Source organism: Suricata suricatta, chromosome X (genome assembly GCF_006229205.1).
Source record: "Suricata suricatta isolate VVHF042 chromosome X, meerkat_22Aug2017_6uvM2_HiC, whole genome shotgun sequence".
Taxonomy (NCBI): Eukaryota; Metazoa; Chordata; class Mammalia; order Carnivora; family Herpestidae; genus Suricata; species Suricata suricatta.
The window spans coordinates 6526418-6541860 of record NC_043717.1 but is presented as its reverse complement, the minus strand read 5'-3'; the positions used below and the strand labels follow the sequence as shown (position 1 = coordinate 6541860).

At 44.7% G+C, this 15443-nt stretch overlaps 1 protein-coding gene across 3 annotated transcripts in view; it reads left to right on the top strand.

Moving 5' to 3' along the window:
• Positions 1-15443, top strand: part of MID1 (midline 1) — a 107952-nt gene that overhangs the window by 90393 nt on the left and 2116 nt on the right. For 2 of the 3 annotated variants that reach the window (XM_029930444.1, XM_029930443.1), the window contains exons 7-8: positions 5671-5832; positions 10377-10584. In XM_029930444.1, coding sequence (XP_029786304.1) covers positions 5671-5832; positions 10377-10584 — 370 coding nt within the window. Of the gene's footprint in view, positions 1-1880; positions 1888-3924; positions 3952-4854; positions 4864-5641; positions 5833-10376; positions 10585-15443 lie in introns of all 3 variants that reach the window. The other variant, XM_029930445.1, reaches the window with a different exon arrangement.

Here is a 15443-nt window from a genome sequence, read left to right as displayed (position 1 = left end):
AGGGTCAAATTGTAAAAATGGAAGAATAAATTTAAATAAAAAGACAAATGAGGGGCACCTGAGTGGCTCAGTCGGTTGAGCATCCAGCTTTGCTCAGGTCATGATCTCACAGCCCCTAGGTCGAGCCCCATGTCAAGCTTTGCTCTGACAGTGTAGAGCCTGCTTCAGATTCTCTGTCTCCCTTTCTCTCTGCCTCTCCCCCACGCATGCTCACTCTCTCTCTCTCTCTCTCTCTCTCTCTCTCTCTCTCTCTCAAAAGTAAACATTAAAAATTTTAAAAAGGCAATTGAGATGCAGATTATTTTCTTCTTAACTATTATACATATTTGTAGTAACTGAGAGAGACCCTCGATTTGAATCCCAACTTTGGACCTCACTAGCTCCATAATTTCGGTGCAAATTATTTAACATCCTCTAAATCTATTTCCTCACCTGTAAGAAGAGGTAATGTTTTACCTTCACATGGTTGAGATAACAAAAGTATAGGTCTTAGCCCTGTGTTTGCCACAGTATTAGCACATAAACATTCAAAGTTATTATTTATACAAAAGTATAGACTACAGTCACCTGTTATTGCCTTTTTGTTTTTTTTTAAAGCTGATGTTTTGGGGGCGCCCGAGTGGCTCAGTGGGTGAAGTGACCTACTTCAGCTCAGGTCATGATCTCACGGTTCGTGGATTCGAGCCCCGTGTCAGGTTCTGTGCTGACAGCTTAAAGCCTGGAGCCTGCTTCGGATTCTGTGTCTCCCTCTCTCTCTCTTTCTTTCTCTCTCTCTCTGTCCCTTCCATCCTGGTGCTCTGTCTATCTCTGTCTCTCAAATACAAATAAATGTTTAAAAATAAACCTTTGGGGTGCCTGCTGGCTCAGTCAGTTGAGTGTCCAGCTTTAGTTTAGGTCATGATTTCACGGTTCATGGGTTCGAGCCCTGCTTCAGGCTCTGTGTTGACAGCTAGCCCAGGGCCTGGAGCCTGTCTTCAGATTCTGTGTCTCCCTCTCTCTCTGATGCTTCCTTGTTTCTCTCTCTCTCTCTCTCTCTCTCTCTCTCTCTCTCTCTCTCAAAAATAAATAAAACATTTTTTAGAAACCTTTAAAAAATTCAAAGCTGATATTTTTGATCATATGGTAAAAGTCTATTGTGACATTTGGATTATCTACACAATAGCATTTTACACAATCATCACATGAAAGCCCTTCCCTGAATGTTGTCTGTCCATCTGTCCTGCCATTTGGAGGAACATCCTTTGCAGATGTCACATTGAGTGACAAGATCTAATACTAAAGCTGTACAGAAAATTCGAAGGCATAATGCTCCCAAACTGGTCACGGAATCTTCTACTGCCTGTAGGTCATTGGTGCCTTCACTTGTCATAATAAATCCTAGTTAATTGCCCACAACTGACTTTGGTGAAGGAGAATTAGATAATATCTGTGCAGCTTTTAATCTTATAACAAGGCTCTCCCTAATCAAATTCACATATTCAAATGCAAAATTAATGGTGCTATTAATTTTTTATTATGCATTTTTATTAACAGACTTACGACTACAGATGTTAATGAATTGCTTATTAATAAGTAGATATGTATTTAATTTTGCAACGTTTTTCATGTTTTTTTCCAGAACTACTTCCCATACTCCATTTGCAATCTTAAATGGGGCCTTTTCCCAGCAGCCTATTTTTATTATTAGCCAAAGTCAAAAGATGCATTTCTCCAAGTGTTCATGGCAAAGCACTTATCTGTATTTAATTAGTTTTAGTCACTTTGAAAACATTCGTGAAAGTTATTAAACAGATAGAGAAGAAGGAAAAGAATGTACGCTTCTGTCCAATCTGTTAAAAGAAATAAAGGATGTTAGCAGCCGGTGCACAGGCTCTCGGAAGGGTGTTCGTGTTGCATTATGTTTTATACATAATGTTTTACTGCAAGATGACAGTTGCTATACAAGGCTTGGAAATCCCACATGTAATTAGGATCTTGTAATGAGCGGCATTATGTGGGGAAATGCTTCTGACCCGTTGTGAATGAGAACAAAATGTATAAAATTGAAAAACTCAATTAAGTCTCATTATGAACTAATTATCTCCCAAGTTCCATTGTTGTTTTAATACATCAGGCTGAATTAGAGAAGGTAAATGTTGGAATATCCTCAAAGATGATTGAAAACGAATTTGGAAAAAAGGGAAGTTTCAGTCAGGATGGTTACATGGGTGTTTCATAAAGAGGTGAAGGAAACACGGTCAATAGTCCCAACACAGTGGGGTATCAAGGCAGAGATGTCTGGCCCTTGGCACCAAGTACAAGAAGTTATGTGGTGTTGGCACAAGACCAACACTAGCAGCGCAATAACCATGTACTCTGAGGCACCCCACTTACTCCAGCCCCCTAAGGAAAATGGCCGCTATTGCTTTCTTGGCATTTTCAATCAACTCCTCGATTATTACCCTGGCCATAATAATAACAGATAGGTAAGCCTAAACAGGACTAGTGAGTATTCACGAAAGCAGAGTGTCCCAGTGCAAAGCTATCCAATCAAATTTTACTGCGCCATTAACATTTTGTTCTTTTAATTTTCAAAGACACAAAATTCGTGATTCTTCAAAATAATCCAGATCATCAGGGTCCCTTTTCTGTTCAGTAAATCATTCTGAAACATTATCTCTTTTCTGTTGGGCTAAGACTTTGGATTATAGGCCAAGTTGCTGTTTGTCGCAATTTCAGACATCTGCTTTAGGATGTGGCTGAAAGCCTTCCCCCACCACATGAAGCCCAGCTTTTTGGTTGTACAGTGATGTAAAGTTTATTGAAACGTTTTTACATTTGCTTTCTTTGACCACAGTAGTCATTGTACTCTAACGTAGGCAATTAAACGGGACCAGTGTAAATACGGTGACATTGATAGGACTCTCATTTGATTCTCCTGGATGCTGTTCTTGTTTTCGTTTGTGTTTGACCGCTGTTGACAAAGGTCTGGCCATACGAGTGGATGATTCTAGGCAATAGAAAAGCTCATTGTCTTTGTTTTTATTGCTATTGTAAGTTTATTATTAAATGTCTAAAGTGAGTTAGACAGGTTCCTTGGGGCCCAGAGCTCAGGGTTCAAAATGATCCTTCTTTGGTTGGATCAAAATCTCTTACTTGGCCATGCCACTCTCCAGAAGCATTGAGTTTCTTGCAACTACATTCAAAGGAAAGGTAAGGTGGAAAAGTATCAAAAGAGATAGGCCGTTAATGAGGGTCCCCTGTTACTGGGGGACCACTTGTCCATGTTTTCCTGGGTCTCATGCAAGTGAGAATCAATAGGAGAACAGAGGGCTGAGAGTTAGGGGGAAATTGGGGGAGGAGTGGAGGTGGATGGTGCCTTCATTGTTAGTCATCATGTCTCCAACACACACTCCGCCCCTTCTGTGAGTCTCATATTGTCCCCTTGCTTTGTGCTGGCTTTATCATGTCTGGCGGTCCTCCTGGTGAAATGTTCACAGGTGGAGATGAAAAGAGATGACAGAAAACTCACAAGGTCATAGATACATGTGTATCTATGACTCACTGAAGTGTGTCTAAAAATACTACACACCCAAGGTACGGATCATATGAGGTGAATTTTCACACTTGACAAAATACTTTCAAGGTCCCTCCCAACTGTGAGACTATCACAAACACTGTTTAGCTCCAGAGTTGGAGATAGCGTTTAGTAGGATTCAAAGACAGATGTCATGGGGCTGTGAACACCTTGGAATGCTATGCAGATATTTGTGCATGGAAATGCACACGTGACTTTTTTTCCTTAGAAATGTTTTATTAGATTCTCAAAGAGGTGAGACCAAAAAAGGTTAAGGGACTGCTTCTTTGGATTATGGTAAGGTATAAGTTTCCTCAAGATCAAAAGAACTAACCCTTTGACTTGCAAATCCACGGAAAGGGAAAGAGTGGGGGGAGTTGGGAGCCCCTCAGGAAGTGGAGGAGCCCAGCCCTCTACCAAGAAATGGTGAAGGAAATTCACCAGAGTCAGGAAACTTCATGACAGCTGGTCACCGGGGGGCTGGGAAAAGGTTCTCTGAGAGTGGAGATTGATGGGTGGAGAGACGAGAGTTGGGCCCAATACCAAAGAGATGTTTTCGGCATCAGCCAGCTGCAAAACAAAACGGGCTTCCTCTTCACTCCACGTTCTTCCAAGCATCGTAAATCCTCCACCTGTCCCCCTGCCCGCATCCTGCAGAATGTAGCCAGAGCCCGACTCTGAAACCAACTGACTGTGCCAGGGAGTGCAACTGGTCAAAACTCCCTGTTCCTGGTTTTCTAAGAGCTGCATTGGGCCCTCAGGTGCCTGCTCCCGGGTTCTCTCAGGGACCGTGACTCCTGAGCTGGTTAATTATGGCCACACTAAGTCTGGAACGCGGATGGCCCCAATGATCACTTTCATGGCCCCCTGTCTGAGGCTAGGCTGGTCTCTGCTGGCCTCTCTCCAGCCCCAGCTGCCAGGGGAGCTGTGCCCTGTATCTCTCGTTCTTCTGTGATGAGCACGCTCTCTGGGGAATGTTCTCCCCATGGGAAAGACAAAGGCGTGAGGGGTCAACAGAAAGTCTCGAGGCCTTGTAATGCCTGCTGTTGGAGCCTTCACAGTGCCACTTCGGCCTCATCCCTTTGGCCAGAGCCAGTCATGTGGCCAAATCGAAGGCCATGTCCTAAGGCAACATATCCCATCTGTGGAGTGAGCCCCTGCAAAGTCACCTAGGCCTGGACCTGGGGCAGGGTGAGGAATTAGAGGCAAAAATGCCAACTACATCTACATTAGTGTGGTCAGCTTCTCATCCATGATTTGGGTCTCCTCTCACCTTCCCGAGTCTCACAATTGATGAGGTGCAAATTGTAACGATTCCTGTAACGAGACTGGGGTGAGGGTGCAGAGAGCAGACCCGACAGGAGCTCGCTGCTTTCTTTACATCACCACGACCCCTAACAATGAATCGCACACATGTACATGTACAAGATACCAGACAGAACTGCCTTTGTTGCTCCTATTTACCCTGAACAGAATGTCCCATACACTAATTTATTAAAAATTTTTTCATGTTTATTTATTATTGAGACAGAGAGAAACAGAGCATGAGTAGGGAAGGGGCAGAGAGAGAGGGAGACACAGAATCCAAAGCAGGCTCCAGGCTCTGAGCTATCAGCACAGAGCCCGACGTCAGATGCTCAACCAACTGAACCACCCAAGCACCCTAATACAATAATTTTTAATACTTTTTTTCCCAGTTTCTTTATTTATTTTAAGAGAAACAGACACAGCATGAGTGGGGAAGGGGCAGAGCAAGAGAGAGAGAATTCCAAGCAGGCTCCCCACTGCCAGCACGGAGCCCGAAGAGGGGCTCAAACTCACAAAACCGTGAGATCATGGCCTGAGCCGAAACCAAGAGTCAGATGCTCAACTGAATGAGCCCCCCAGCTGCCCCGCAATATAATAATTTTAGTGGATTTTTCCATTTAGAGCACATGATAGGAGTATATAATAATAAATGCAGGTTGCGCACCTACTGTAGGTAGGAGACTGAGCCCTGGAGCTGATTAGCAGTCTCCGGTTCAAATAACCCCGAATTGCACACGCTTGGAGTTACGCAGATGTCGCCTCACGCTTGTACCAAAGCACCGTGCCGTGTCTGCTTGGTTTTGCAGGTCTGTGTAACTCTGCCGATAGCTGGATGATCGTGCCCAACATCAGGCAGAACCACTATACGGTTCATGGTCTGCAGAGTGGCACCAAGTACATCTTCATCGTCAAGGCCATCAACCAGGCGGGCAGCCGCAGCAGCGAGCCTGGGAAGTTGAAGACAAACAGTAAGTGTTGCGAGCTCAGCCGCACTGCCACCAGTCCCCTGCTCTCCTCTCAGCTGCTTCGGTCTCCCTTTCTGTCCCTTTGCTCTGCCCCAGGGCATCACCAACAGCCTCAAGAAGCAAGTAAAGAGCCAGTGTGGATCGGTGTGGTTTGCAGCAGGTTCCTGAACGGATTCAACCCCTAAGGGCTGTGAGTCCATCAGTCTCTCTGCACTTCAGACTGCTCATTAAAAACAAAAAATTTTGTTTTCATGTTTATTTATTTTTGAGAGAGAGAGGCAGAGACAGAGCCTGAGTCAGGGAGGGTCACAGAGAGGGGGAGGCACAGAATCCAAGTGGGCTCTAGGCTCTGAGCTGTCAGCACAGAGCCTGATACGGGGCTTGAACCCACGAACTATGAGAGCATGACCTGAGCTGAAGTCAGACGCTTAACTGACTGAGCCACTCAGGCGCCCCAGACTGCTCTTTTTTAAAATAAATAATCTCGGGAGAGCTCTTGTGAGAATTGCATTGACTATACATGTGTGTGTGTTGAGAGAGAGAGAGAGAGAGAGAGAGAGCCTGACACGTAGTTGGGACTCTGCAAATAACAAATAATATTGTTCGTTTTGGGGTTTTTTTGTTTATTTAATTTGTTTAATGTTTATTTATCTTTGAGAAAGAGACAGAGAGACTGAGAGAGCCAGAGCATGAACCCAGGGTGAGGGGGGAGGGGCAGAGAGAGAGGGGGAGACACAGAATCCGAAGCAGGCTCCGGGCTCTGAGCTGTCAGCACAGAGCCCGACGCGGGGCTTGAACTCACGAGCCACAAGATCATGACCTGAGCCAAAGTCGGACACTTAACCGACTGAGCACCCCAGGTACCCCATAGTATGGTTTTCCGTAGCAGAAGAACAAACGAACAGCTCTTTCTTCAGGAATTCTTCCCTTTGCTCCAGATATCCATCTAGGTCTGTGATTCTTAGTCCGAAGCGATCCTCCCCACCCCAGGGATATTGAGCAATGTCTGGAGACACTTCGGGTTGTTCCAACTGGGGCGATGCTACTGGTATCTAGTGGTTAGAGGCCAGGGATGATGGGAACCATCCCATACCGCATAGGACACAACAAAGAAAGATCTGGCCCATACATGTGTCTGGTAACACCGTCGTCTCCCTCTCTGTCTCCGCCCACATGTGTTTTGTTTTATCCTTTTTTTTCTCGGCTACTTTTGATCTAGAAACATGTTCTATAACATGGAGTTTCTTTGCCCAGGACCTCCCGAGAGAAAGCAAATTGGAGGGTGGCAGTATGGCACTACGTCATAAGGTTGTCAGCTAGTCAACAGGATTGGTTAACTGCTTTTCAAGGGAACCCTCCCTCCCTTACCCCAAATCCTTGATTTCAGTGGTCAAAGAACTCTATTTTACTCCAGACATAGGTGTTTGAGACACATACTCTTAAACACTAAGCGACTCTCTCTTCTCAGTGTTTCTGCTGGTAAAGAAGGACATGTTTTTAGAGATTAAGTAGGAAAAAGAAAATAAGTAAACACATACACCGGGATTAATTCTGTAGACTGTCTCTTGGAGACATCTTATTTGTGCTTCATCAGTTTTAAATATTAAAGATAATGTATTCATTTCATGTAGACAGATAATGTCATCTTCTGTTTCTAGACATGCAGTCATTGAACAGATGTTATCCAGTTATACACGAGGAGTTGGCCGACTTTTTCTATAGTGTGCCAAATAGTAAATATTTGGGGCTGTGCAGGTCAGATGGTCTCGGTCACCATCGACTCGTATGCAACTCTGCCACTGTAGTGCAAAAGCAGCCATAGACTACGCATAAATGAATGGGCATGGCTGTGTTTCAATAAAACTTTATTGACAAACACAGGCAGTGCGCTGGATTTGGCCAGCAGGCTGTAGTTGGCCAACCTCCTATGTCTGCAAATATTACAGTGAATTGAATTCTTCCTTAAGGTAAATGAATGATTCATTTGTTCCTTGAATTAATTTGTCCACATTGAAGCAAAATCTTTTGACTTGGACAGAGCAGGGGATGGTTTGTTTAGAAACACAGTGGAGGCACAGGTGGAATGTGCTCGCTGAGGGTGCAGGGGTCGGGCCTGACCTAAGCTGGCATGATTCTGCTTCATGCACATGTAGGTGATGGTGTGAGCTGAGATGAGACTGGATACATCTCACCGTTAGGAGGCCAATCTTTCTTTATTTCTTTTTTCTTTTTTTTTATGTTTCTTTTTTAGGGGGAGAGAGAGAGAGATTGAGTGGGGAGGGGCAAAGAGAGAAGGAAACACAGGGTCCGAAGCAGGCTCCAGGCTCTGAGCTGTTAGCACAGACCCCGATATGGAGCTCTAACTTGTGAACCACAAGATCGTGACCTGAGTTGAAGTTGGACACCTAACCAACTGAGCCACCCAGGTGCCCCATGAGGCCAATCTCTCTGGTGGCTATAACAGTCTGATATTCCTCCCTGGAAGAAGTCCAGAACACTCATTTTCAGTGATAGCAGCCTTTATGAAATTTCCTCCTAGTCTGCCCAAAAGCATCCACTTCTTTTGCATACATTCTGTCTTCCACCTCTAAAAATTGAAACATTTTTGGAGGCACCTGGGAGGCTCAGTCAGTTAAGCGTCCAACTTCTGCTCAGGTCATGATCTCACGGTTCGTGAGTTCAAGCCCCACGTCGGGCTCTCTGCTGACAGCTCAGAGCCTGGAGCCTGCTTCAGATTCTGTGTCTTCCTCGCTCTCTGCCCCTCCCCCACTCGTGCTCGCTCTCGCTCTCTCTCTCTCTTTCTCTCTCTCTCGGAAATAAAATAAAAACATTTTTTTAAAAAGTTGAACATTTTAAGCAAAACTGTCTTCATGCTCTTCTTGACTTAGTTCATACTTCATCCCTAATAGTTGCTGGTGTGATTGCTCCTGAGGACATTTTTATTTCACAAGACAAGCTGAAATTCAAACTACACGGGTAATCCAACAGGTCTTACAGCCTCTGTGCCTTGATCAACACTAGAAGATTTTCTCAGCTCCCCCTTTAACCTTTTCTGCGATGTAGACCAAAATCTAACGTGGGTCAGGAGAACACAGCCCACCAGCCGGATTTGGCTCTGTTTTTATAAATAAAGCATCTACCAAAGAGACCACATGGCCAGCAGAGCTGAAAATACCTATCCGGCCTCTTACCAGGAAAACGTGCTGGCCCCTGATCTAGAAGGATTTTAGAGGTGCTGGTGTCATGTTTGTCTCCAAGTGGTGGCTGGAAACCCTCTGGCTCACGTGTATGTAACCTAACACGCTTCCCCCAGGTGCTCGGTGTCAGGTTCGCAGCGGCAGCATGTGTCGCCATAGAAACTTACCAAGCTCTTCCAGTGGCTGGGAACTCGGGACATTGGGGCATTTGCCGCCTCTCGTAACTCATTTCCCGCCTTTAGAACCTTGTACCCGATGTGGTGTCGAACAGCGAGCGGTTCCCCAAACCAGTGTTAAATCCTCAAAGGAGTAACAACAGCTATGACACGATGTTCAGGTGGGCCGCTGCCCAGGTTTTCTAGTGGTTCGATCTTCAAAACACAAATGTGAATAATGAAACAGAGAGGTAGAGAGGGCCTTATGTCATATATATATTTTTATTCATATTTATTTGATTATGTATTTGTGTGTGTGCGTGCATACACACACGCACACATACACGCACAACTCAGTAGAAAACCCCACTGTTAAGATCACATTTTTTTTCCTGACCTTGCTGTGGGCTGGAAAATACACACTTCTTTTTTGTTTTTAAAGCTTATTTATTGACTTTTGACAGAGAGAGACAGAGAGAGCACAAGCAGGGGAGAGATAGAGATGGAGGAGACACAGAGTCCAAAGCAGGCTCCAAGCTCTGAGTTGTCAGCACAAAGCCTGACACAGGGCTTGAAAACTCACGAAATGCAAGATCATGACCTGAGCCAAAGTTGAATGCTTAACCAACTGAGCCACCTAGGCGCCACCCAAATACACATCTCTATAGCCATTCAGAGCTCATGGGAATAATTTTTAATTTTCAACAATTTCAGAATAACATAAAACCTATAGAATATTCCATTTGCCAAAATCTGCAGTCTTGATTTCTTTGGTTTCTGGTCTGAAGTCTACTGAGCATGAGCCATATATTAAGTGGGACTGAATATGGGAATGGTTGAAAATGAAGTCTTCATTTTCTCCTTCCTTTTGGGACCTGTCCTGCTTGGGTCCAGCTGGGACCCATGAAGGTAGCTGGGGTTGAGCCCTGCCCATGCTGCTGTTGAGTCCTTAGGTGGCTCTGGATCTCTGTCTCAGGATTCATGGACGGGGAGGTCGTGAAGGCAAGGACATGCTCTTATCCACTGTTTTGCTGTGCATTTTAAATGTGATTCGGAAGTGCTCGCTTCAGCAACACATATACTAACTGTGATTTGGAAAAAGAAGAAAATCTAATTCGGAAAAGACATCCTTGGTCGTGTTGAAATAAACAGTCCTTTTCTTCTTCCTCTTTTTGTTTTGTAAACTCATTCCCAGGCCAACCATTTAAACTGGACCCCAAATCTGCACATCGGAAGCTGAAGGTGTCCCACGACAACTTGACAGTAGAACGTGATGAGTCATCGTCCAAAAAGAGTCACACGCCTGAACGCTTCACCAGCCAAGGGAGCTATGGTGTCGCTGGAAACGTGTTCATTGATAGCGGCCGGCATTACTGGGAGGTGGTCATAAGTGGAAGCACATGGTAGGCAATTATATCTGTCGTCCTCCCATTATACAAAAGGCACATCTTACGCCATACTGTGTGGGAGCACTCATCCATACCAGAGCCCATCTTGAAGAGTAATATGCAGAAAAGGTTTTTTAGTCTATTGTTGCTACGGTAACGCTGCATAACAAGCATCCTGAAAGTCAGTGGCTTCAAACAATGATCACTTATTATCGCTCACTAACCACCCATATCCGTGGGCTGGCTATCAAGGCTAATCTCCCCCGGGCTTTGCTTCAAGCTGCAGGTTGGATCTAGATCCGTTCTTTGTGTCTCTTCATTCTCTTGGGATGCAAGGGACACCCAGGCCATGTCTTTTTCAAGGTGCCTCTGCTTACATCACTGTCTGCTAACTTCTGATCGCCCAAAGATAGTCACATAGCCAAACCCAAAGCCAGTGGTCTAGGGAAGTGTATTCCTCCCATGGAGGTGAAAGGAGGGAGAGAATATCTGCAAAGTGGTCATCTGCTCTACCGTTCAGCTCGTTTAAGTCCATCCATTTTTTTCTTGAAAGACACAGAGAGGTAGCACTAGCAGGGGAGGGTCAGAGAGAGAAGGAGACACAGAATCGGAAGCAGGCTCCAGGCTCTGAGCTAGCTGTCAGCACAGAGCCTGACATGGGGCTTGAGCCCACAAACCGTGAGATCATGACCTGAGCCGAAGCCGGACACTCAACTGACTGAGCCACCCAGGCGCCCCTAATCCATTTTTTAACTTACTCCAAGAATTACAGCTAAGATGCTAGAGTCCTGGCCCCCAGGAGAGCTAGTATGCTGATACTGCTCTTTTGTGCCTTAAAATGCGAGTCAGCTAATCATAGCCCTTGGGCCCTGAACCTATTTTTGTAAATAAAGTGTTATGGAAATACGCCTGTTCTTCTCCATGTTGTCTATGGCTGCCTTTGCGCCACACAGTAGAGTCGAGCAGTTAAGATCAAACCCGATGGTCCACAAAGCTGAAAATATGAACTCGCCAGCCCTTTACTGAAGATGTCAGCTTATTCCTACTCTAAAACATTACTCTTTGACTTTTAAAGAAAACTAATTTCTGTTGCCCAGTACGTTTTGTGATTCTGGACTGGGCCGATTACTGTAAATAGCCAAGAGCTGAGAGGGTGAAGGCTGGAAATCACTTCAAAAGGTCCATTAGATCCAGCACAGTGCCCTCAGCCCAGGGAGCTCTCTAAACCCAAGGGCGTCTGTTGGGCAGGGCACGGTGTCCACGCTGGGATTAGTTAACCTTGCCCAGTTAATCTCACAAAGCTGATCTCATCTGTTCCACAGCCACAGACTGCCCGTTCGCTCCAGCTGGCCATCTCACAAACACCTGTTCACTACTGCTCAAAAAGGGAGCTATTTTATTTTTATTTTACCAGCACTCATTGAGCACACTACATGCCAGGCGCCAGTCTAAGCGTTCTACAGAGATTAACTCAATTCGTTCATCCTAACAGCCCCACAAAGGCACGGGCTGGTGTTCCCACTTTACAGATGAGATGGCTGAGGCACATGCCCATTGGCACAAGGTCACAAAGCTCAAGAGATGGCAAGGTTCGGAAGTCTGCAGGGTACAAGCTCTTACCCAAGGGCCCACAAACATTTCGGTAAAGGGCTAGAGAGCCAATGTTACTGGGTTTGCAGGCCAATGGTTTTTCTCCCAATAGCTCAACTCCTGTTGTAACGGGAAAATAGCCACGGACCATACGTCCACGAATGGGTGTGGCGGTGCCCAAATAAAACTTTACTTATAAAAACAAGCAGAGGGCCAGATTCGGCCCATGGGTTATAGGTTGCTGATCTCTTTCTGCTCTTAACTACCGTGCTGTGTTTTTGAAATGCTATAATTATGCCAGGGCTTACAGTGGTATGCTTGACGAGTGACAGCTTCATCCTTGTGTAAAAAGAAACACCTCATATTGGTGTAACGTGAAAGGATGAGTATTATAACAGTGCTAGTTTTGAGATAAGGATGCTAAGACACATTGTGTTTGAAGTCCCTTGCCGCGTTAGTACGAGTCGGCAGAAATCTAAAAAGTGAAATCATAAGCTTGAGTGTCTCCTTTCTCCCAAAAATGGTACCTGTATTGGCCAAGCAGATAGGTTTTCTTCCGTCATGATCCTCACAGTTCCCTTTGCCCAGAATATTTTCCTGTTCCAACATCCTGCCGGAGGATAGACGGCAAATCCTGCCCCCCAACCCCCCTGTTCGACTCTGGGCCAGACTGGCATTTATAGGTTTTAGCGGCACCGGGGCAAGATAAAAGCCCAAAGGAAAATACAGTGAATTTTTGCAGGTGCAAAGGAGCAAACATTTCTAGTTAATTAACGTGCTGTATTAATCTGGGACAGAATCCAGTGTCTAAATAATTACAACCCTATTAATAATTATTTATGATAAATGATACCTGATCATTATGATCTCATTCCCATTGACGAATGGTGCGGGAAATTCCACCAGACCACTTGAGTTATATAAACACAGATCGGTATTACCTTGAAAACACCCTCCAGATGTCAAAACCAACTCTTGAGGTGAGGGAAACTTCTAAAATTAATTGCCACACTTTGGATCTTTACAAACCGGATTGTGTCAATGTCACAAAAATTCTCATGTAGAAAGTAGTTCAACATTTCCTGGGAGGGTTAGAGAGGAAGGAGTGACCCATATGATCAAATGCTTGTGACGCCTTGATTTGCACCGGCTAATGACACATATATTTTCTCGTGAAATATAGTCCTGACTTTCAGTTAACATGTATGTTATGATCCCTGCAATGGGGCATGTTAACATTGCTTGGAGAAACATAATTTTTATACTTTCTGAATTCTCCCAAGTCTCACTGCGTAACTTAATGGAACATTACCTTCTGCCTGCACCTTCCAAGCTGGATGGAAATACGTGCATAGTTTTACAGATTAATGATAATATAATGATATTTTCCTTTGCTTAATGGACTATACGCATAGTTATTTTCTTACTCTCTAATGCTGTTAATGTGCACTTGGTGTTTTATGAAATGGCGTTAACTAAACATGGGTTCACGCAAGGATTACTGGGCCAGAAGTCAAAGGGGAGGGGGGGCGAGATTCTGAATTCTGCTCCTAATTTTACCTCCGTGTTTTCCCATTTGCTAAATGAAGTCCGTCATACCTGACACCGCTACTTCACAGCGGGTTCAGTTAAGGTTCAGCTGGGGGAAATAAATGTCAAAATTCTTTAATAAAACACAGAGCTGTTGTTGTGCATCAAGATGGAAATGCTACAGACTCAATTTTCTGATGCAGACGCAGGTTCTGAGTTATCTGAAAAATGGAAACGGTGTCTGCTGGGCACAGAGAATGTCTTTGGGGAAAATACTCAAAAACACAACAGAAACCTTTCCAAAGTGTCTCAGGGAGGTAGGGCTCAGCAGAAATTCAAAAGTCAATTAAGGAACTCCAAGGAGGAAGGGAAGCAGGGGCTTACTGGAAACCCTGGGAGGACTGGGCGTGTGCGTCAGGGAGCCCACTGCTGCGGCCCCCAGAGCCACGATGAGCTCTGTGTGCCAGAAAGCTACCCACAGCCCAGAGCCAGGTGCACCTGGGAGTTAGCCAGAAGCTCCCGCAAACCTCACCCCTGCTCTCTGCTGTCTGGAAAAGGGCGTTTTCGCTACATCTTAGAACTTCCCCATCTTCTGCAAAGTCATCACAGTGGCAGGACCCAACCCAGACTCCCACTGGAAAAGGGATTCTTGGAAATGCAGTCCCAGGATCCCTACCCCACCCCCTCAAGATGCCGAGCAGGATTGGCAAGAAGAGAGGAGGCCAAGTTGATGGCAGACAGGGTAGTACACTGGCCTTAACTGATTATCAAGTCCATCCTCTTAATTCAGTGATAACATGTTATATTCATTTTTTTAACACATCACACTTACTTAAAGTGATTGTATTTTAAATCCAACGTGTGATTTTTAAAAGAATGTCATTTTATCAAAGGCCAATGAAATTTTCTGTCTACACTGGGTAAAGAACCATAGGTCAATACCCACTTAGACTGGTTTCTGCTATAACGTTTTAAAAGCTGGGCTCTGAAGCATTTATTCTTTATTAAGAATGATGAGTTTTGCTCATCTTTATAACTGAAATATTGCAAATATTGTGGAGGCATACCTCAGCAGGGTAAAAAGAGATTAAGGAGCTTAGAACATTGTAGAAAGAATTATCAACTTTTTTTGAGCAGTTGAGAGTACATTTATTTATTTTAAAAAATTCTTTTTAATGTTTATTTTGGAGAGAGAAACAAAGTGCAAGCAGGGAGGGGCAGAGAGAGAGGGAGACACAGAATCGGAAGCAGGCTCCAGTCTCTGAACTGTCAGCAGAGAGTCAGACATGGGGCTCAAACCCACAAACCATGAGATCATGTCCTGAGCTAAAGTCGGACACTTAACCAACTGAGCCACCCAGGCACCCCTATTTTTAAACTTTATTTACTTTGAGAGAGAATGAGCACATGTGGAAAGGGGAGAGAGGGGAGAAAGAATCCCAAGCAGGCTCCGCACTGTCAGCATAGAGACCAACTCGGGGCTCAAACTCACAAACTGTAAGATCATGACCCAAGCTGAAACCAAGAGTCAGATGCTTAGCCAACTGAGCCCCTCAGGTGCCCCAAGAGCACATTTAGAATAACCAGGATATCTATCTCTTAAAGACATTCAGAATTTTTTATAATGCAGTAGGAAATTAATCAGAAAGGCTCTTGACAGTGATGAATCACATAATTTCTGGTGAGGGAAGGTATAAGAGAGTGTTGTGCTTAAGAAAAATTGATTCAGTATCTAATGGATAGTTGATACCTGC